This window comes from Spodoptera frugiperda, chromosome 20 (genome assembly GCF_023101765.2).
Source record: "Spodoptera frugiperda isolate SF20-4 chromosome 20, AGI-APGP_CSIRO_Sfru_2.0, whole genome shotgun sequence".
In the NCBI taxonomy this organism is placed as follows: Eukaryota; Metazoa; Arthropoda; class Insecta; order Lepidoptera; family Noctuidae; genus Spodoptera; species Spodoptera frugiperda.
In genome coordinates this window covers 1,447,029-1,470,628 of record NC_064231.1, presented here as the reverse complement: position 1 = coordinate 1,470,628, position 23,600 = coordinate 1,447,029, and the positions used below count along the sequence as shown (strand labels likewise).

At 37.1% G+C, this 23,600-nt stretch overlaps 1 protein-coding gene across 8 annotated transcripts in view; it reads right to left on the bottom strand.

Moving 5' to 3' along the window:
* Positions 1-2,774: 2,774 nt before the first annotated feature.
* The window catches only part of LOC118282289 (rho GTPase-activating protein 100F), a 51,882-nt gene continuing 31,056 nt past the window's right edge, over positions 2,775-23,600 (bottom strand). Inside the window, exons 2-21 of one of the 8 annotated variants that reach the window (XM_050701429.1) lie at positions 15,349-15,468; positions 14,812-14,895; positions 14,364-14,462; positions 12,936-13,212; positions 12,404-12,533; positions 11,765-11,944; positions 11,531-11,680; positions 11,318-11,445; positions 10,775-11,237; positions 10,614-10,699; positions 10,387-10,538; positions 10,044-10,305; positions 9,696-9,955; positions 9,424-9,609; positions 9,089-9,305; positions 8,585-8,785; positions 7,949-8,230; positions 7,037-7,117; positions 6,646-6,758; positions 2,775-6,535 (exon numbers count right to left, since the gene is read on the bottom strand). In XM_050701429.1, coding sequence (XP_050557386.1) covers positions 5,921-6,535; positions 6,646-6,758; positions 7,037-7,117; positions 7,949-8,230; positions 8,585-8,785; positions 9,089-9,305; positions 9,424-9,609; positions 9,696-9,955; positions 10,044-10,305; positions 10,387-10,538; positions 10,614-10,699; positions 10,775-11,237; positions 11,318-11,445; positions 11,531-11,680; positions 11,765-11,944; positions 12,404-12,533; positions 12,936-13,212; positions 14,364-14,462; positions 14,812-14,895; positions 15,349-15,468 — 4,086 coding nt within the window. In that variant the 3' untranslated portion in view covers positions 2,775-5,920. Of the gene's footprint in view, positions 6,536-6,645; positions 6,759-7,036; positions 7,122-7,948; positions 8,231-8,584; positions 8,786-9,088; positions 9,306-9,423; positions 9,610-9,695; positions 9,956-10,043; positions 10,306-10,386; positions 10,539-10,613; positions 10,700-10,774; positions 11,238-11,317; positions 11,446-11,530; positions 11,681-11,764; positions 11,945-12,403; positions 12,534-12,935; positions 13,213-14,363; positions 14,463-14,811; positions 14,896-15,348; positions 15,469-23,600 lie in introns of all 8 variants that reach the window. The other 7 variants (XM_050701431.1, XM_050701430.1, XM_035603287.2 and 4 more) reach the window with 7 other exon arrangements.

The window sequence follows — 23,600 nt, the reverse complement described above, 5'->3', positions numbered from 1 at the left end:
ACCCCGTTTCTACTCCTGCTCTTCAAATGGAAATAACCCGTTAGGTAGTCCATAGCTTGCTCGCAAAACTGTCGCGAAATACTGCTTATGAATATGCCTCTATATTTATTTCAATTAATCCTAAATTAGGCACTTTTGAAACGTCAAATTGAATTGTCCGTCAGTCTGTATGTCAGTGAAGCTAGGCGCTCGTTCCAAAGTGTAGCTTCGTATGGAGAAGAACGAGCAAGAAACTCTATCGTTACTCTTATTAAAAAGAAATGATTTGAAACTAGTCGAGCTCCTCGTTTAACAGTTACCTAAGTAAGCCGATAACATAATGATTAATTCAGTGTCTCACGGAATTTATAATAAAATTTTGCCATTTGTGTACATTAAGTGAAATACGGAATTTATTTGCGCAAATAATTTGCGGAATAAACGTTTGGATTCCGGAAAATTGTTTCAATTCTTGGAAGATTGGAATGTTCTCGTAATGTTGGATTTTGATCATTTCTGCGAATCCCGTAAGAGGATTTCCATAGGGAATCTTTTAATCATCCGATTTGATTCAATCTCAACCGGTACTGCTATTTATAAAGTAACTTTTCAGTAAAATTACTTCAATCCCAAAATATTTTAATTGTCATTTTGAGCAAATATATGTTATGGACATTTAATGATCTTGAAGTTATTGTGTTAAATAATTAATAGTATGTTCTTAATATGTCTACACCAGCAATGATAGTATGTGTGAATGTTTTTATATTTATAATATGATCTCAATGTAGTATCTAAATTATATTATATTCTATTCTAAAATATTTCATTTCATTTCTTCATATTTCTTTTTGCTTCGTTCACCAAGTGAAAAAAGATTTTCTAATCTCCTAACTACTACAAAATAATAATTTTAATACTTTATATAGAACAAATACATAATAGAACCTTTGAAGCGAATTTTTCAAAAATTATTCAGCCATTAGTCTCGTTTAACATTTTTCCAATTTATCTTCAAGGTTCCAGTGGTTTGTGAGAGCTTTTTATATATTTGTTATTCAAATAACTAAACAAAAAGGTTTACTTGAAATTTAAATTTGGGTACTCAAGTGACTTGAATATCTTCAAGTGCTCTATTTAAACAAACCTCGTCTTTTTAGAAAGTCAATCTGAAAGTAAACAAACGTAAAGTTCAAAATTAATGTAAATTGAATAATATTTTTAAATTCGAAGTGACTACGTAGATGCTAATAAGAGTTGATTGGCAATATCGAAAGCCTCTTGCCTATGTACCTATCTAAGAACAAATACTGATTTGCTTAAATCTAAAATTAGTTTATACGATAAATAATAATTAGTTAAATTAAGGATTTGATACAATGTGTTTATATAACTTTAATTTTGCTTTCTTTGCTTTTTCATAGGATAAAAGGGCCAAATCAAAAGTAGGTACTTTGAATAGACTGATGAACTGTTGATGTAGCGAAAGACGTATGTATGTATGTAGACCTATGGAGTTTCTTGCTCATACGTTATCTATAAATCTACAGGTTTGGAATGTAGCAAATAGCTTTACTAGAGGACTGATCAACATACATACGTTATTAATATTTATCTACTATATGCTTTGACGTTCAAAAGTGCCTACCTGGTCTATTTGAAATCCAATGATCTTGATTTTGACTTTTAAGATTCGTACATCATTAAACGACATCTTTAACAAGCCGTGGTGGTCACCGGTTAGACCGATAATAATAATGTTTATCGGAGGATATGTTGCCTTCAAATACGTTAAATCTATGCCTTGGCATGTCAAAGTTTCTTAACCTTCTCTAGTTGTAGTGAACCGCAACGCCATCTACCGCTAACATACTAAAGTAATTGCCAACCAAGCTGATCAACTCCTTCAAGTTTTCTTCTGGAGTTGTATAGTTGTTTAAAATAAAATGTTAAAATTCTTATAATGTCCATAACTTTACATAGGCTCTTGACCTAGTAGTAAGTTTAAGATTATCTAGAGGGCGCTTTTTATTTCTTGCAGGCATTGTAGAGTTCACATAGGTTTTTTTATGGAATAATTCGGTAAACGAGGATCACTCGATGGTAAGCAACTGCCGCCGCCCATTTGAAACACCAGAAGCGTTACAAGTGCGTTGCTGGCCTTTTGGGGGTTAGTAATTTAAGGGTTGTTGGGCCTCCGGTAACCTCACTCACACAACGCAAGCGTTGTTTCACGTCGGTTTTCTGTGAGGCCCTATCACTCCTGTCGAAACCGGCCTATTCGTGCCGAGGCATGTGAGAGAGCCACACTCAGCTATGCTATAGCACTTATGTATGTGATTTTAGTTTCTTGTCTATTACAGGGGACGTAAAGAAAACTAACTATATTATTAATGTGTTCTACGCTACAACGAATTTCATTATGGAAACGATTCTGCAAATTATTGAAAGGATTTATTTTGCTTAATATATGTATGTTATCTACCTTTCCACGGCATGATTAGGTACTAGATGAAAAACAGTTTTTTTTTGTGAATCGAATTCAAAATTCTCACTTGTAGCACAAATAATAAAATCTTGTTCATTCTTTGTTAATATCGTTCTACTCGACTCGATCTTATTTAGTTTAAGGATTAGCATTGAGTATATTAACCAGGTTTGGCTGAATGACAAGAATGGCTGTATCTTGATTAGAGCAATTAAGAACTGCCGCTCACAGTTTAACCAAATCGATTGATATAACATCTACTAACAACAATGGTACAATGCTACAGGGATATGAATAAATGAAACGATTATAACGTCGTATTATTTATTTTCGTGTGTGTTCCAGCCGCCCGGTACATATACGGGCAGCGTGTACTCTTTACGTTAAATTCACGTATGTAACGCTACTCTTTACCAAATTGTCGAAATACTGATATTATCCGAGGGACCATCGTCCCGCAACACAAACGTACAGCGGCATCAACTTTGAGAGAGTAACACTTGGCCATCTCTTGCATCAAATGTAACATCATAAAATCTAACAATAGAGAAGATTCTTTATAAATAGATATAGAAAAACACGATATTCTAAACTTTAAAGATATAGGTAGTCGTATCGAGTTTGTACGTAGGCCAAATTATATAGGTACTTTCTTATAACCAAGTTTGCTCTATAAATGACGCTATATAACCATCAGTTTGCATATAAAACTCTATCACTGTGTACATCAACAAACAAACAAATATAAAAATCAATAATGAAATTGTTTATCTACATTAAAATATATAGCATCTATCAATTAAATCGTTATATTCATTTAATTTGGAATATATCTAGTTAAACTTTTAATTGTTATAATATACAAGATATATGGGCGGGCAGATATCAAGTCAATGAATATGTAACTCTAATCGTGTATAATAAGTTTTTATTTTCAATAAATTAATTTTATATACTTATAGATGGATTCTAACAAGTGCTAAAATTACAAAGACGTAATAACTGTATTACAATTCATTGGTACCTAGGTGTAACGTTTCAGAACCTAAGTGTAGTCTCTCAGAATTATTGCCCCATTGAAGCCAACTTAAGCTGTGCGCCGTAGTCACTACACACTACCGCCGTATCGCGGCTGGCTACAGGACTGTCGAGCGACACTTCAAGCCACTCACAACATTTAGAGCTTGCTCGCATCGCTAACCTTCTGTTATACTGTTTCTGCCATCACTCGTCTCAACAAACTAAACCAGACCTTCTTACTACTGCTTTACGTTATAAATCTTTCAATAACTGACCCTACTTACACTTTTGTATATTACTCAACGCGGTACCCAGACAGTGACAGAGAACAACTCGTATAACAAAACGTCGACCATGCGAACACCCGTACAGCTATGAATCCAACCACCACGCCTTAGTCATGATTAAATGTGAACAATACAAGTCATGATCAATCGTATCAAAGTCTAAAGTAGTATAATAAAAGGCGATAGACCTACTGTCGATTACAATGTCTTATGATTACACGTGTATATTTTAAACGAATTTCGTTAAGCTCATAATTTTACTAGAACGAGTAAGGCGCAGCGAGTGGAAGCCGTCGGTCCCCATTACCGGACAACTATCGTGATAACAGTCACAACTAGATTTTCGTCCTTCAGACCAAAAGGACATCAGAAAAGACTCAAATATCTTCAAAATATTTATATAAGATCTCCCACCGAACAAAGAACTTATGACTGTACTACACTAAACACGTTTCTGATCAATATGATCCACTGCGATCATCCTCATTTATCTAAATTGAGTGTTTAAAACCCCTCTATTCTCTAATATTTAATATTAATATTTTGCAATAGAAATCATTTTTCCACACGTATATAAATAACATCTAAAACATTGAGTGTCCGGCAATACGAACCGACTGTCAAAATCTTTATGAAGGCGACCGTTCGATTAATACAATCCGTACGATCGGTTAAAATTATCGCTACATATTGTCATCGATTTTCAGCCTTCATACAAGATAATGTAACTATGTATTCGTACACGAATTCCTTTATAGTAAAACGTTATGACTGACGTCAGGCCCCTGCGAAGAATGAACTGAATGATTGAGAATAAAAGGAACTCGTGCACCAATATTGATATTATATAAATTTATAGAGGTACAGCAAGGCGAGGTTCTCCAACGAAGCCCTAGTCATTATTACAAACGAGGAACAGGTACAAAAAGTAAAAAGTATCAAAAACATTTTGTGTCCCATATCAGTCGTGTTATTTGTGCAATGCTATTTTTATAAACAGTTAATATTTAATAACAAAATTTCGTCTTGAAGTGTCGCTCAAAAGTAATAAGTAACCGTGTAGCCTCCGACAGACATATAAACAAGTGTATAATTAATATGCTTTCTAGTATAAATGGACCAATCATGGCAGTGAAAGTAGGATCAGTGCTGTCATTGGTCGATTTCTCCCACTCTTATATGTCTAGCAGACGCTAGATAAGAACTGAGGTTATGTTTTCGAATTTCGAATGCTAAACAATTTTGAATACAGTATAGTCTATAGCGAATCCATTCGACCATTCACATTATCCGAATTTCAAACACATCGCCCCTGATCTTGAGAATGCGACCGATCCACGCATTAAATTCCTCTCCTTCATAGAATTAGCGACTCGTAAAAATGCGTTCTAATACTATATTTAATTAATATAATAATATGTTATATATTTATTACTTTATTAAAGAACAGGGATTATTTGAATAGTACTTTAACATTCATAACAGCTTTGCGTTTTCTAGACGTTTTCCAATATGCCAACGTAATCGCTCGTTCTACGACGGATAGCCTTCGAGTCTACGAGCTACTCTGATATGGTCTCAGTCTCAAGACAGTCCGTACGTCTGATCTATGATACACTCTCCCTACTCGAGCTACTGACTTGTGTCCGTCGTCGATACTAACATTATAGTGTAATATTATTTATAGGTTAATTGTTTGGTTCTCGTAAGTCTTGTATTGGAAGCTGCTTTGTTTGGTGATTCTAGTCTGGACATTCACTTGATTGTTTCGATTCCGTACACAAGTCTCTGATATGTGGGATGATGTGTGTAGCGCCGCGGGCCGCCCGCCGCGGTCCCACCCGAATGGTACAAAATTGGAGCGTACCTACATATACGTTTATTATATACAATGTACAATACAATACGATAAACACTATAGTGGCTACGGGGCGGGACGCCGGCGGCCGGCGAGGCGTGTCACCTCGCGCCTCAGCATGTATACATTCTCACAGTAATATACATCGTAACTCGCTCTATATATAACAAACATTACACGAACGCGCACCACGCTCGTCGAATAAACAACATAATATACAGCGGAATCGTAGCACTCTTTCGATTCGATTAAAAAAATTGACTAGAAAATCTCAATTCGCTACGAGCACTATGCGTGCGTGGAGGACGAGGAGAATATGTCGGCGGCGCGCCACGCCTCGGCCTCCTCCTCCGCGTCGTACTGCTGCAGGAACGGGTTGGTGGAGCTGTAGCGCGGGCTCAGGCCGCCGCCCGCCGCGCGCCCCGGCGAGTTCAGCGTCACGGCCAGCCCCGCCGACGTGCCCGGGATCACTGACCGCGGGGACTCGCGGGATCCCGGCTCGCGGGGCCCGTCTCGCGGGGTGTGCTCGCGCGACGTATCGCGGGGCGTGTGCTCACGAGAGTTGTCACGAGGGGTGTGCTCTCGCGACGAGTCCCGCGAGGCATGCTCCCGTGCGTCCCGCGGCGTGCTAGTCCGCGGGGAGTCACGAGGCGAGGCTCTGGGAGACGCGCGCGGAGAAGACCGCGGTGACGACCGTGGTGATGCAGCGCGCTCCGGTTGCCTCAAAATGGAGGATACAGATCCTCCATGTTTAATAGTGTCCGCAGGGCTGTGACTGCCTGAGCTGCTACTGGGTGAACCTGGAGAGGAGACTGTCACCTGACGGGACCGAGGTGGAGCGGGCAGTGGGCCTCTGAGCGGCGACTGCGGACGATATTGGCCTGCCCTGACTGATGAGAGAACCTGCAAAAATATCAACATAACATAAGGCTCCTGACAGTCACTGAAATTATATGACCATTCAAATACAGGCTATTATATAAAAAAAAAATTGTATAATAATGATGACTTACATGTGCGGGCGGCGAGCGGTCTGGCGCGGGCCGACCCGAGAGAGCTGGCGGCGGAGATGCTGCTGATGCTGCCACTTGAGGCCGATATGGACTGACTGAGGGCGGAGCTCGGCCTGCCGACAAACAATACCTACTTAAACATCCTACCACGCGGCATACAAACAACCAAACGCTTTCAATTTCATACCAAGGAGGAGATGATTAGTAGACTCAACAGGAAAATGATTGAAAAGTGAAATGAGAAGTTTATTGAAGTTGACAAAACTGGGTAGGTACTAGGAACTATTGAAGTATTTATATTGAGTAAACTTGTTTTGTTTTTAGTCAAGTGTTCTCCTCTTTTTGTAAGGTATAATATTGCTTATTATACTCGTATTAAGGTATATTATACCTTGGGGGAGCGTGAGTGAGGCCGCTGGCGACGCACTGACTCTGTTTCCACGCGGCCCGGTTACTGACTCGCCGCGCCGAACTGTCTACAAACATACATGCGTTAAGGTACCGCTTAGCCTTTAGACATTCAGTGTTCTTGTCTAGTGTATAAGTATAGTAATAGAATAGCTAGAGCATGCAGAAGAAGGAATTGGAGAACTAAAGGGTGCTAATATGACGCGATAGACTTTAAAATGTAGCTTTAATCAGGCTTAGATTCACAGGATCCCTCTAAATGGACACTGGCCTTTGGACACCTCAGTTACAACTGCTATTTCCAGAATTTGAAGAAAAACATAAATTGTTTGTGAAGATCACATTCCTGATTTTTTATATCAGTTGTCTTCTCGGGTATTACTGCGATAAAAATTTTAAAAGTGACAAACTTTTCAGTGTCATATGAAAATATCAAATGACATTCATAAAATTGGTGTTCGCCTGGATAAGTTCGGAGTTAGATTGACAAATTCCAATCGTTATTATTATTTATTTGATATTAAGTATTTTTTAAATTATTTGGCCCTGAACAGCTTCAAAGATGAAATGAGTAGAGCAATAAATGAAGATAGCAACGTGCGGAGTGGATGTTGTCTAGTCGTGTCATGGAGGTTGGTTGGAGTATTCTAGTGGGTGCGTGCGTTTGTACTCAGAGTCAGTACAGGTAATGATGTAAAAAACAACAGTCATTATAAATTGAGATAGTGGTTCTAACTGCAGCCTTAATATTATGTATTTACTTTGATATACAAAAAAATCATCTTGTAAAGTTAAATATAAAAAAATAAAAATTAATTCCGACAAGAACCACAAAATATTGTTGTTTTTTACTCATTAAATGTAGTGTAAAAATTAAAACGGGAGATGACATTACCTGAACGTTTAGGCGCTGGCCAAATTTGCAGCAGACACTGCAGAACATTGATAGACCTCTGATAGTCCAATTCTGTTGGTGGTTGAGAATGGAGCATCAGAGGTGGTGCTAGAGCCACTGCAAGATGCTGTGGAGACATCTTGTTACGATCCTGAGCAGCTACCACGAGAGCCAAGTGGTCCAGTAAGAAGACCAAGGTCGCTCTCGAAGCTCGTGGTAGTAACTCGACTACTGAAGCCATCAATCGAGCGTTTCCTTCTCTGTCATCTGGGAGACATATGCCTAAAAGGAATTTAGGTGGTTAGTATGATTGATTAATATCATAATATAAATGACTAGCTACTTCCGCACGATTTCACCCGCTCTGCTTGGTTCCTATTGGTCATAGCGTGATGGTTTAGAAACTATAGCCTTCCTCGATAAATGCACTACCCAACACAAAAATTATTATTCAAATCGGACCAGTAGTTCCAGAGATTAGCGCGGTCAAACAAACAAACTCTTCAGCTTTATAATATTAGTATAGATATAATATATTTTTCATAAGATAGACCAAAGTAGTCATAAAACTGTTCTAAAACTAGAAATGAATATCTTCAGAGATGTACTCAAGTTACTTGGCAATGGAATACAAACCTAGAGCATCAAGGGTCATCTGATACATGCAGCGGCTGAACAGTGGCTGTGGTAGCTCCCGAAGGTAGTCCTTCAGCAGACCAGTGATGACGTTGATGTCTGGCACTGAATCCGGTGCCAGTTCCACGCCTCGAGCATTTCGTTCGAACGCTTCCCGCAGAATACGTTTTTTACTTGCCGACCCACATAGACGGTAAAGTCCTAGATACAAGAAGAACAGTTTTGTAATTTAAGAAAAAGAAATACAAAGGAAATAATCAAGATGTAATTATCTTAACTAGATAACTTTTGTGTTAAACATTCTGTTCCCTCAATTCCTTACTGAACAGTAATTTGTCGAAAACTGAATTTCCAATGGATTAACATTATTAAAGAGTTTTCTTTTAAACGAAAGCTGTTAGGTTCACTATGCGACAAATACACACAATAGCACTCATCACTCCAAATGTCTAAAGGATAAAAATATTTTATATTAAACTCAAAGTTAAAAAACTTTATACTCACCAATGATATCCAATCCACGCCTCTCAATCTCTTCAACACATCGCCTCACTATCAATGGCACAGGTGGAGCGTGCGGCGGGCGTGGTTCCCGAGCTACTACTGTGTCCAGTTCAGCACCGAACAGCGCAGAGCTTCGGGGAGGTGCGGGCCTTCTTCGGAAGAGATCGTGTGGTTCCGTGTGTCTCACACGCACGTATAGAGTGCCTCGAGGTTCCATCTGGAAATATGGTATGTAAACTTTAAACTGATTGCCTGTACTACCTTTTCTAATGATGATATTTTAGTGGTGGTTAATTAGTCTAAGGTGACTTAACACGTGATATTATGATATTTACCTTAATTGCCAGCTGATGAGCAGGTGCGCGCGACAACAAGTCAGGCAAAGTGACAGCGCCGCGGTAGCAGAGCTTGTGCCGATGTTGAGGGTCCCACGAGTAGACCAGGACATCCAACTGTCTGTTGTCAACTAGATCCAGCTCAAAAGACTCGTCCCAGTCGAATTGCAGCTCACCAGTACGAACCTGTAACAAAAATCGTCCCAAGTTTTACAATGGAAATCACCAAAAATACTTGTGTTGTAAAATTTTATTTTATCCTGAATACTTACCACTGTACGGGCTTTGTGTACACGATCGCATTCCAGTACGCAATACAAGTCTCTAGGTGCAACTGGAGGTTGTGCTGGCGCCAGTGGACCTGATGGTGGGGATCCTGGCGATGCTCCTGACGGCGATGGCCGAAGACCACGTCCAGCCAAGAGATGCACCCACAGCATACCAGAAATGCCACCAGACAACCGAGATAGACCCGTCATCGATGCAGAAAGACCACCAGTCGCTGGTTTCTCCACTTTATACTTTAGGAACTCTGCAAAAATGATGATTATTTAAGCACATGTATAAATAAACTTATTTTAGATATATTTTATGTGACAAAATGAACTCATAGTATTTACCGCTAGGATTAATATCAAGATGCCTCTGGTGCCGAGAACCAGGAGTTGGGACTGGGCTTGGGTTGGGGCAGTTGAACCGAGATCCTAGCTCAAGCAGCTGTCGGACCCGACGAGCTGATGGGGAACCGCCGGCTCCTCCTCCAAGCTGTTGCGTTGCTCCTAACTGCTGCGATGACACTGAGCGAGCTGGTAAGTGCCGCGGTCTTTCCACTCTACGACCCGCAAGACCTAATGATGATCCGAACCTGCTGCCACTTTCCATCTGAAAAGATAATGTATTAATCGCAAAGAAACATATCACTGCCATTTTACTTAACTGACCGAATACTGCGACAATTCTTACGTTTTTGAGCGCATCGTGTATATTTTCAGCTGAGTAGTGCGTAGGAAGTCTTGGGCGCAGTGTCTCGTAGAGTGCACTGGTGGAAGGCGCTCGGGACAGCCACGCTCTGTACTCGTCTGAAGTAAACACTGAAGGAGAGGACGGTAAACGACCTGTACATGAAATGGTGCCTTAAAAATAAGGTCTTTTAAAAAGGTTTTCTATTTTTAGTTTCTAATTTTACTCACCTCTGGAAGAACGAAGATCTAAACGAGAAGATAAAGGCTCCGGCTCATCTTGGAGAACACTTCCTGCACGTCTACTTAATCCCAATCTATACGAAAGGACAATAAATAATAGCTTTAACCTATATTACATACCAAATAATGTCATTGGAACCAATGCTTACCTTTGACCAGTTCCTCTCACATCCCTCGGTAAAGAATTAAACTTCGATCCAATATCCCTTCCTAAAGTGCTACTCCTGTAACCACTAAGTCCTGAGTAATAAGGAGTTCTAGTAGGAGCCGTAGCCTCAGTGTCTGAAGAGTAGTCGAGACTTCGATTCCTCCTAGCTGTTCCAAATTTACTACTATACGACGGTAGACCAAGTCCAGTGGTACCGTATGCTCCACTCAAAGTGGAACCTAGCCCTGTTCCTCCTAATCCTGAACCTAGGCCGGAGCTCGTCAACCCTGAACCGACGAGGCTGGAACCTGTGAGGCCGCTGAGTCCGGTGGTGGAAAGGCCAGAAGGAAGCCCAGGGCCCAAGCTGGTTCCAGTTAATGCAGAATCTGTTAATCCAGTGCCTGTCAGGCCAGATCCTGTCATCCCTACACCACCGTACCGTTGATTGTATCTTAAGCTTGACGCTAAAAGGAGAAGTATTTATTAGAAATTGGAATTTTATACTGACATACAAGATTATTTTCAAATATAAACGTTTTTTTACCTCCTGTCGCAGCAGAGGCCTTTAAGCTAGATCTGAGCAAAGAGTGTCTACCGAAATCGGAATGAGTTTCTGCCCTAGGCAACTGCTGTTCCGATCCTGATCTTGGAACTCGACCACCAAACCGTGTACTGAAATAAAAAAGAAAACAAATCAAAAGTGACCCTTAAAGAAGGTAATTTTAAGATAGTGATAGTAAAAAAAATCTTTTAGTACCTATCATACCTTCCGCTGTCGGCAGGGTAGAAAGAATGAACCTTCTCTGCCAAGCTATCCAAAGTATTTGGATAAGACCTTTCGTACGGTACGAAATGGGTCGCTTGGGACTTCGGCTGCTCTGTAATTACCGGTGGTGGTGGACGGTAGCTGAGAACGAAACGAAAATATATAACGTTTTTTAACGAAAAGAATGGTACTTAGATAGACCTTATAAGATGGTGTTGACCTTACCTCCAGGTGGAATGATCAGACGACGGCCGTGGATTGTAATATAAATCCAAAGCCGTGGAATCTGGTGACAGAGCACCGAGCTGTATCCGACTTCTTTCTTCTCTTCCGTCGCCAACTGGGCGAACTCCTCCACTGGGACCAGTAGACCGAAGTGTCCCATGTCTGGTGAGATGAAAATCACTACTCACTTACTTATTACACTGACTCTATAAATCTTCTTACTATTTTATGTTTTTAGTTAATTAAAGAGTTTCATTTACAATAGGGTAGATGACAAATTTTTATTTTAATATCCGTGTTGTAGATTGTTTTAAAATATTAGACACACATTTTTTATTTTCTTACAGTGACAAATACTTTCGATCTTTATTACTGTAAAATATCGCGGGACGTCACTTTTAGGTACATTTTATATGTAGATAATATGACGTATATGCTCCCACTCCTAAACTTTAAAATTTTATGCATGTCTAATATTTTTCTAAATTTTTTTATTACCTAACTGACGTACTACATAGATTTTTTATTGTCACACCCCAGCATCAACCCTATTATTATCAAGCCACTAGCAATTTCACAAAAGGGTCAATTATTGATATCTTGACGATTAACTAATTTATCTGTAGTTTGAATACTCACTGCGAATAAAGGCCATCAACCCTGTCCCGGTCTCTCTCGTCGTCATCTCGACAGTCCCTCTTGAGCACAACAACTGGCGGTGGCTTGTGCTCCGACCGCGGCATCGATGGAGAGCCTGGTCCTGATTTGCCTAATAATGATAATTGACAATAAATTTGATACAGATAAAAAAATTAGACCAGTTTTAAGAAAGGTGTACATACAAAAATTTTGATGTATTCAATTTGGAGATTTTTTAATCTTTTATTTTAGGGGTTTTTATTCTTAGATGACAACAACGGGGTCGTTGTTGTAGTAAGCAATACAACCAAATATTATATTCTAAGTAACAGGATATCAATTTGGATAATTTAATTTTAACCCCAGGATTTCTAACATATCTGAATATCCCACTTAATTATCATTGATTAAATGTGTTCTGCTACTTGATTTAAGTCTCCTCACAACTGCTCACCATGGAGTCCATTAGCCAAAATTAATCGATTGTCTTACATCTATGAGATTAATTTAAAAACTTTTTCCTTATACCAACCTTTCCTCTGCCTCGTACATAACAGTAGCCTCCTTGGTATCGACATGATGATAACGACATCATCCAGTGACATTCTCCGCACATCAACTAGATTCACCGCAAGGATCTCATCCCCAACTTTGAGGCAGCCACTGTTATAGACGGCAGATTCCAAAGCTATCCGAGATATGAACACTCCGTCTGTCCTCGCTCCACCATCTCCTTCTCTGATGTACAGTCCCAGGGTTTGACCGGGACGCTTCACAATTTCAACTAATTGGACTATGTGTCGAGAGTCCTGGGAACAATATGAATATTCATTGTTAATATTAAATAAGCCCATATAATAAAAAAAACCGTATTAAAGAAGAAAAAAAATAGAGCACAAAATCTTCAATACGTTTCATTGAAAATCTGGCAACAGATGCAGCCGTTTTCAATTCGAAACCAATCTGACACCTTACGACAATAGTATTGTATTGCACAAAGCAAAACCGCCGCAATTCAAGGAAACCGCAAATGGAATAAACCACAGAATCTATAGCGAACAATATTACATAGCTGTGGTATGAGCCGTACTGCACATCCCAACAATGCTGGTCTAAATTGCGTTCACATTCCCTACGATCTAGGCCAGCCGGGCTCGAACAAAAGGGTTCACTAGAGTAGCGTTCTTTCACAGTGGGTCCCGTACTAGGTTACGAGCAGACTATTCGGGTCAATGGAGCGGGAAAATTACCTGAGAACACTGGTGTTTTTCAAAAAAAGTAGTCTTCAAGTCTCAACGTCACCTCCACCGCCACTTCCAATCACAGTTCCCAACTAGTTTAAATATTCATGACCCTCGTTCTTTGTAAAGAACAGTGAAATGATTGGAGTAGGTATTTTATTGTTGTCTTCTTTTATATTTTCCAATCACGATATTCTAGTTTATTTTCATAGAAGTTCGTGGTATGATCAGTATTCAACTATTCATTGCGGCTTACGATTTGTTTTCAATTTATTGTTGTTAGTTTCGCTATTGTGTGTTATGGAAGACGTTGAGAGTTTATACAAAGTTGCTCCGACTTGAGGTAAAGGTATTGTTACGAACATAGATTGTTGTAAAGCGAAAACTATTAACTGTTCAAGTACGGAGTAATACAAGTTAGGCTAGCAGTAATTACAGCTGTACTCTACCAACTCCATACAAGTGTTTACTCGTTAGTCAATAAGATTAATTATTTTTCCAATATACTTCATACTGTAATATATCTGATTAATAAAGTTAGATGCTACTTTCATATCGAGAAATTATAGTTACTTGATTATAATTTACAGTCGCACTCAGAGACATTAAATGATTACTTAAACTATTCCTTAGTAACGATTTTGTTCTGAAACCAATTACTAAGGACTGGGTTAAGTAATCATTAAATGACTCTGAGTACGGCTGTTACTTTTGCTTACCTGTAATGAGAAGAATTTCTTGGCGGCTTCAATATTGTTACGGCCCACTTGTCTGATTTCAAGAATCCGTACGATCATCTCGCCGCGGCGCTCGACCGCCTGAAAGTAAAATAAATCATAACATCAAAATAAGATTAATACATTTATTAGTAGTTCATAAACCGCATGTTGTATTATAGAAGAAGCCTTAACTATTTATTAATAGAAATTTCCCTTGTCCAAACCAGGAAATAGACCCGATGATTTGACTTACAAATCAGTTACAGACTACATTTATAGAATCATCGTTTATACCATTGACTTAAAAGCAATATTCCAACCATTCCCTTACATAGCCTTCATTTAAAATCAATTAAGTTGAACATCAAAACATTTTCCCTGAGATATGCTTTGAATGCAAAGTATTTCACTTCTAAGAGAATGCATTAAATAATATTAAGGTACTGACCTCGAGCGCCGCGGCGGTGGTCGAATCGTGGTCATTCTCCACCATTTCAATCTGCCTGAATATTTCATTGCTCACTCCTGATACCTGTGTTACACAAATAATGACTTTAAATATAGGTTAAAGAAGATTTATTTTCAATCAATGGAAAAAACTGATGCAAACGTGTAAGATGAAAGAAAGTAGATTCGCGCCATAATGATATAAATAAAATGTGTTATTCGATTACAGATAAAAAAATGCGTTCATATTATTTCAAAAATGGAATGCAGACAATATTCCTATATTTTTTCAAATAAAAATACAATTGTTTTAACATTCCAAACTTAAAACACAATAAAAGTTTAGACAAATAATATTGTGATTTCAATTTGTATTTGTTCGATTTTTAAACATGCTTTTTGAACACGTGTTCCGAGCCATATTTAAAAAATAACCGGTGAAAGGCAAACTCTTCTAAACCTTTTTGTTAAAAAAAATGGAACTTGTAGAAAATGTAATGGTAGTATAATATACATATAATATAATATAATAATATACCTTTCGGAAGTCTGGCTGCAGCACGCAGGGCGGCGCATGGTTGGCGCGCGGCGGCTGCGGCGGCCCGGGCGGTGCTCGGCCCGGCGAGGCCGTCAGGTCCGGCGCCGCGCGCCCGTTCTCCTGTAACAATAAATATTATAATCACATTAATTTTGTAAAACATGATCTTAAAGAAACAATCGAAGTCTGTGGCATTAATTTGGGTTTACTATAACCTCATCTTTGTATATTGTTATAAAGAAAATCAAAGACGGATAGAATTATTTCAATTTCACTTCAACTACGACAGTAACTAGAAAAATTGGTCCGTAATATTAAACAAAAAGTCTCAATATTGCAGCTCCTTTTACCATTTACTGTTACCTAACCATAACTTGCTCTGTGTAACGCCTGTAAGTGACATTATTAGTTATTTTCTCCCACGATAACCGTTGAGCTACGTAAAACTGTATAAAAATAATGCCTAGAATAACTTTCTTAAGTGAAATGACCCTATTTCTTGCACTATTTGACGTAAAGTAGCAGTTTTATTTTATTTATTATCGTGACAGATCATTTTTATTGATCGCTTTACTACGTGTTTCTAGTGTAAAAGCTTTTTAAGGTCAGCTAGTGGTAGTTATGTGAAACAATTGACCATCTATGGCAAAGGTAAACTGAAGTTACACGCAATTGTTTCAATTTCATTTATAAAGATCATAGTCAAAACCTTTGCATTGTGTATAAAATCAATTTTTATTCACAGTTATATACGTATTTTACAGTAATGTATTTATCATAATATGTTATTGTATGTACCTATTTATATCGTACATTTATCCATTCATCAATTATTATCTTATCTAAAATTTCATGTCAGACTTATTTGCTCCTACTGTAGTATCAACATATAAAAGTTGACAAGAAAGAATGACTGTTGCATTATGTCCACCTTTGTACCATAATTATAAATAAATGAATAAACAGAAAAATTTAAATACGTTTATGTAATCATAGAAAATTTTCAATTCATTTACATCATCGGACTTATACTACGAAATTATATTCCAATTCTCAACCATCAACATTTTAACACAACATTCAATATTAAATATCACACCACAATACAGATCAAGTTCCCACATCCCAACAGATACAATATCCCGGGCCCCATCTCCTTCTACATTCCCGTCATTTCCTAGAGCCCGGCGCAAAGGCACAATACCTACATACAAGACACGTCCTATTGCTGATGAGATAAGATACTAATTAGCATATCTTATGAGTTCGATTTTCTACCTCGCGAAGGCTCTTTGAACGTCTTAATATGATATTAAATACGTGCTCCGTCGACGTTAAACAACGGGAATATTAGCACGTGAAAGGAAAATTCAAAATTATTTTACATATACATACAATATACTTCATTTATGTATGTATGTATGGCCTATGTAAACGTTACATTCTCTTCCTACACGTGCCAGGTTGAATGATTGTTTAAACTCTTGTTGTTGAAATGGAAAGACGAATGTTTAATTCTTTTTTCAACTAGTCCTTCCGATTTTTCAAAACAATTTGTCTTTCGATAACATTAGCGGCTTAGTTAGTCATGAATGGTTATTCTTAGTCGGTTGTCACTATTGCAATAGTTTAAAGGTAAATCTGATTTGAACAGTTCTCGATCCTAATTTAGATAAAACTCATATATTACACGTCGTTATTTATCTAGTCACTAGCTTCCCGTGGGGTAAAAATAATCCTATCACTAAAATCAGCTCATACTCTGTCTGTATACTAAATTTCATCGAAATCCGTTCAGTGATTGACGGAAGTATATCCAAACATCCCAACAAACAAAATATTCACGTTTATAACATAAGTGTGATTATAATTTAGATAGTAGATAATATATAGAACGTTCAAAAACCTCACTTCTAACAAATCCAAAATAATTGGAATACTTTCAAAAACTGTTCACAAACTAAATACAATACTGACCGCAGCCTAACCAAAGAAACTTTCATTTGAAATTCAAAGGCCACCGTCAAACACCGAACATAATGTAATGTATCGAACCCTTTTCATTCAAATATTATTAGACTGCAAACAAACATGGCCGCTATTCTTATTTCCTACGTTCTTCCGACGCGGGTAATATTGTCACATTCTTTGAATGTGGAATGTGAATGCGGTGCGAAGATATCGATAGGAAGGAGCCATTTTTATTTTTAAAATATATTATGGACTGCAGAGGTTTACTTTTTGAAATGTTATCTACAGTGTAGTATTTTAATGTAATATAACACTATTATGTGGTAAAAAAAACTTAAATAATAACGATCAGATACTATTTGGTTACTACTTGTTTGATATCAAATAGTTATTATAGCTCCATTTTTATTTTCAGGTTATCGTTTAAACTTTGTGTAAATAGAAAATATCAATCACATCACATTTATGAATAAATCTTTAAATAAACATGGAACTGAATGAAAAAACAGCGAATGACGTCACGTCATACAACGGTTCATGAATGATGAATGAAAACTCGAGTAGAAGTCAGCTGCAGCATGCAATTATTCATGAATTCCTAATTCAAATGATGGAAATAGAATGGAAAATACCAATGAGAAATATCAGCCAAACGAGTGCGTCACACAATTCTTGTAAGATTAGAACTTCTATCAAAAACTGATAATGTGTTTTAGAATATTTTCATGTAGTTTTAGGGATTAGTTCGCTTTTGTTGAATATTACTATAGTACTTCATTATTATATCATGCAATTACCTCAAATAAAATTACCTAACATTCAAAAGATTAAAAATAGTCAACCAGATTTTAATCTATTTTAAAGGAATCCAAAAGCCCTGTGTACAAAATTGAGTACCTAAGTCAAACTCCCCAATCTAATATCATCTTATAACAAATCAAAGAACGATTTGTCGGTCTATCATTGTCGTCCATCCCCTGATTCGTTTGTGTGAGCGTTAAAATTTTTGGCGGTCGATCAAGTGCGGGGCAGGGAGCCGAGGGGGCGGGGCCCTGACCTAGTTACGAGGCGCCCCTGCGCCCCTCTCGCGTACGCATGAGGTCACTGTACTGCAGTTGCAAGCCCCCAAATACCGCAGGGTGACTGGACTCATCCCACGACTGTATTAGCCACGCAACAACCGTACAATTGTATGCCAAAAACCGGTAAAGTTAAAAGAAATATGCACAGCCATGTGTCAAAATTAAAATTCGATTTGGGTTGGATGGGATGGACGTTTCAATTTTAGAATTGTATGTATTGTAGGTATTGTCACGAGGTTTGGGTAGTGATAACAAATTTATTTTTTAATAATAAAATGTCAAACATAACAAATGTATTTGAATCCTAAATATATGTATCGGAAATCTTTACATCAAATATGAGATTTTTTTATATTGATATTTCAAGTAGAAAAAATTAATATTTCTTTTTTTTAAGATTGCAGTAAAAATTCAACCACATGTGAAGATTTTATTTTAAATCTACTACATACACAAGAAGAGACTGCATCTGTATAGTAATATATTCAAGTAACTTGTATTCAAGCGCTACGCTACATGCAAATTTCTACGACAGTTAGACTGCTACGAGTTGCTACGAAATTCGTAGCCGCGTAGCAAAGTCTATTTTTTAAACATTCCTTTGTGTCTTTTACATCTTTACACGACGATGTATTTGTATGAACTCAATTTGTTCAACTTACTGAATAACCTTCCACAATAGAATAAATTGTATGGAATAAAGTAACGAAGTTTCGTAAGAAACGTTGGTTTGTAGGAAGACAAAATATTTGATGTTTTATTTCGTTTATAATGAGATCTTTTATTTTGAAAGAAGCGTCATAAAGTTGTTTGCTTCAGTCAACCTTCAAACATAACAAAAATATAAAAGCATGACTCAATTTTCAACAAAAATCAAGGCAGAGTTAATGATACCTAATTAAAGACTAGACTGCGAGTGTCTGTCTGTCTGAATTACATAATGATGGAAAATACCAACAAAAGGGTCATACAAAAAGTAATAAATATGTATGTTTATACACTACAAAGTAAATTCAAACCACACAATAGTACTAACGAAGTAATGACAACGTAATATAAAGGAGCGCGTCATGCAACAATATTTCACTTCAACAAATGTACCGTTGATTCATTCTGAGCCCGCCCTAATAGCTCCGACAAAAAAAAGTAAGTAAAAAAAGATCCGATTAAACCACACGATTCAGCAAACGGGCCTGCTAACCTTTCTGTTTGCATACCAATTACATGGCCAACATGGCCCATGTATTTACAAGAAGCAACTATGCAAACCACAACGACGTAACCACCTGCCGTTCGACATTAAATCCTATTCCAACAACGTAAGTGTCATTTTCATTTGTCAGTTGTTTTAATATTCTGTGGATAATAGACTTCTGTTGGCTGTCATGCAATATCCAGTGCAATATGGCTGCGGGATCTAATCTTAGGTTTTATTAGAGCACTAGACATAGGACACTGACTCGTTTGCTCGTAATCTAGGTCTTAAAGATATATTTAATGGCTTAGCCGAGTACTGCCATTAGATAAGAGTAGTTTAAATCAGATCGTTTTAACCTGTTTATTTTTATGAGTGATTTTTTTCCATCTGTTTGGCAAACAGATGTTATTTACGTAGAATAAAGTATCGGTGAGCTCGGTTTTTGAAAAAGTATCGATGGAGCAAAAACTCTATCGATACTTTTTGGAAAAAGCTTATTCTATTTTGACCTTTCAAAAATGCCTTTAAAAGGTTTAATTGAAATAAATGCTTTGACTTTGAGTGTAACTTTCAACTATCAATTGTAACGATTTACCTTAAAGGTATAATGAAACTCATTGGGAATTTTCCAACACTGATTAGACTTGAAAATTCCCAAATACTTTTAGTTGTAACTAAATGTCTGTAAAAAAAGAAATTAATCAAAATACACTATTAAAAATTAAAAGAACCCTAGTTCCAAGCTAGCTAGTCTCAAGCCATGTAAATATTTCACAAAGCTAAAAGGTCGTATTCATTGCTTATACGTTCTTCGAACGCCCACAAATAGATTACTAGGGGTTTCTGAATAAATGATTTTGACGAACTGCCGTCAAACAGGGCTAGACCTGTCATGCTCTGTCATGTTAGTCGGAAAACAAACTCAGGTACAAAGTGAACTTAAAGGGCATGTACTGTTTATATATAGAACTGAGATATTATGTAAGGTAAAATGTTCTGTGTTATTAGAAACTGTAAGGAGTAAGCCTTTGTTTCGCTCGTGGACGTCTTTTAGGTGATGATGATAATTTAATTAGACGCTAATTTTCTCTTTAAATTTTGTAAATACATACATACGAAAACTAACATCATTGTCTTATCAGGAAACATCTTTCATCTGTGATACTTTTAGCAAGGATGTAGATTCCTGAGAAAGTAGCCATTAGCTGAATACAAACTTTGAGAAGAGTGACGTGAAAAAAGTAGCATTAACTGCCAAAAAAAAGTGTTAAAGGCAAATCCTCTGTTAAGCGTCGGTCACCAGTGTCTGACGTGGCGGTTAAAGGTTTAAAAACTAAATCCGACTACGTGTTTTCACACCCTTTTGTATGTGCAATGAAAGTTAACGAATGCGTACCATTCAGGCTACATACAGGAAATCCTGTAAACAAACTTTACAGACATGTAGTTATAAAAATAAAACTAGTTTCTAGGGCAAACATAAAATAATTTTCAGTAGCTATCTCGCTGCGGATGCGCGCCGCGGAGTAATCACCGGCTCTAGTAATAAAACTGTCTCGCTGTACCCTCCTAGATTTATCATGTAGCTGTTCAAGAGTTCAACTACACTGATCTATTGAACTTTTCTCTAACATAACAGAAACTTAGGCTTGGTTTTATCACTAAAAATACAATCAATCAATTTACCTTTAAATGTAAATGTATGAACACTTTTTTCCGTAGGTACTTGAAACATGAGCGACATATTCGCTTCACGTATTGTCATATAGATAAAAATACTTCGCTTCAAATAAATTGACACCCGGAAAAGTAAGAGTGACATTTACGCCAATTTGATTCAACCTAATGATGACTGATTCAATGAACTCGCTACGCTACGCATGCATCGTAGCAAAAACGTAGCGTTCTCGTAGCGTAAAGAGTAACGTTTGTAGTAAAGTGCTACGCGTGAGTTGCTACGATCCAATTTGTGTATAACTGGTTAGTACCGTACGTTTGCGGTATGAAATGTGATTTAGATTGTTTAAACTGTTTTGAGTTTACTTTAAAAAATATGTGCATTCAAATATGATTACAAGATTCTATGACACACATAAAACAATAATTCTAATTTATGTCCCACAATATGTATCGACACTACCATAATTTCCAAACATAAATATCCCACTCAATAGCGAAACACGAGCACATAACAAGCCCATACATTTATTTAATACACTCATTACCCGCATAATTCCGAAACACAATAAATGGGAACAGGCTCGTTCGCAAACGTTGTTATCGGTATTAAATAACTCGGATTCGCCGCAACGTTGTAAATTCCATTAATTCACATAAACGTAGTGACAGCGAACCATTGCCGGTAATTAATACCAGACGCTGCTCATATTAACTACTGGCTTCTGCCAGTGGCTTCGCCCGCGTTCCCGTGGGGTAAAAAGTATTCTATCACACAATTTAGTTCATACCCTATCTGCACACCAAATTTGAACAAAATCCGTTCATTAGTTTCACCGTAATTGATGAACAAATATCCAAACAAACAAACTTTCATATTGATAATATTAGTGTAAAGTGTAATGTTACATCAACTAGTTTTTAAATTAAATAGCTATATTCATTGTTAAGTAATGCTCATGAACTTAATTGATGTTTTTCTTTAATTCAAGCAAAGATTTTTATTTGCCTGAAAATAAATACAAACTTCTGTAATTTTAAATCGTTAATTTGTAAGCTATATCGGTGTGCAGGCCGTAAGGACTTACGATTTAACTGTACAGTTCGACAGTTCAACTGTACAATTAAAACTAAAGGTGTAGCGTGCATAACTGTACAAAATGCCATGACCTCCATATCATTACAATCAATCATAGTCTTTACGGACGACCTTTGAAATCAATCATGGCTCTCTTTGTGTATTTAAATTTTAGATTAATTATAGTTAAAACAAACACAACATCCATTGGAATAATATACCTGAGTGATACCACGGCCTCACCGTAAACCGACGTGAAACAACGCTTGCGTTGTGTTTCGTTGTATGATTGAGTTAACCGGAGGCCCAATTACACCCCTTCCTCCCAATTATTCCAATTCCCCAACAACCTTTAAATCCTAAACCCTCAAAAGGCCGGCAAAACACTTGTAACGCCTCTGGTGTTTCGGGTGTCCATGGGCGGCGACGTTTGCTTACTATCAGGTGATCCGTCTATTCGTTTACCGGCTTGTACCATAAAATAACAACTATTTAATTTAATCCAATTAATATACATTACATTATAATTGTTTTTCACGAAGCTTAGACCTTGCAAACTGAATCTTAATATTATGAAAACTAAGTATAAATTTACTTTAGAAAACAAAATTAATAACGCTCTATAGAGAAACTTATTACATTCACTCTGTTTAATTAAATAAAATTAGTTCTTCGTTTATGTAAAGAATAAAGAAATAATTAATATTATGAAACATTGTACTGTATTAAATAACTCTAGCTATGATAGTTATTCTTCGTTCTTTAATATTCCTTTAGTTAGTTTTCTCAATCATTTGACTAACTGTTTTTCTTTTTGCTACCATTTAGATTGGTCATAAGTAATTTAATTCCTCACAATTTTAATCTAACAAAACAAATTAATATTTTCAAATTGCTGATATATGAGATTTGATACTTGAAAAAGTACCTTATTCGAAAATTTTGTACTATATCTATCATTTGTATCACTTCTCAATATTTCTTAAATATCATATAATAAGTCCAAATTACCTTCAGACTACACACGCGACATCAATCTGCATAACCTAAGCCACTTTAAAAACGTTTACCCATTCAAAAACTGACCGCGGCAAACGTAGCTTACCCTAATAGCGGTTAGTCCACGCGTCTATTACTGCGAGCTCCAACCAGTAATGAGTAGTTATTACCAAGATGAAATATGATGGCAAAATGAAGATCCTGACAAGAATGAGGTCAGGTGAACTGTGATAAATTATATTTTTAA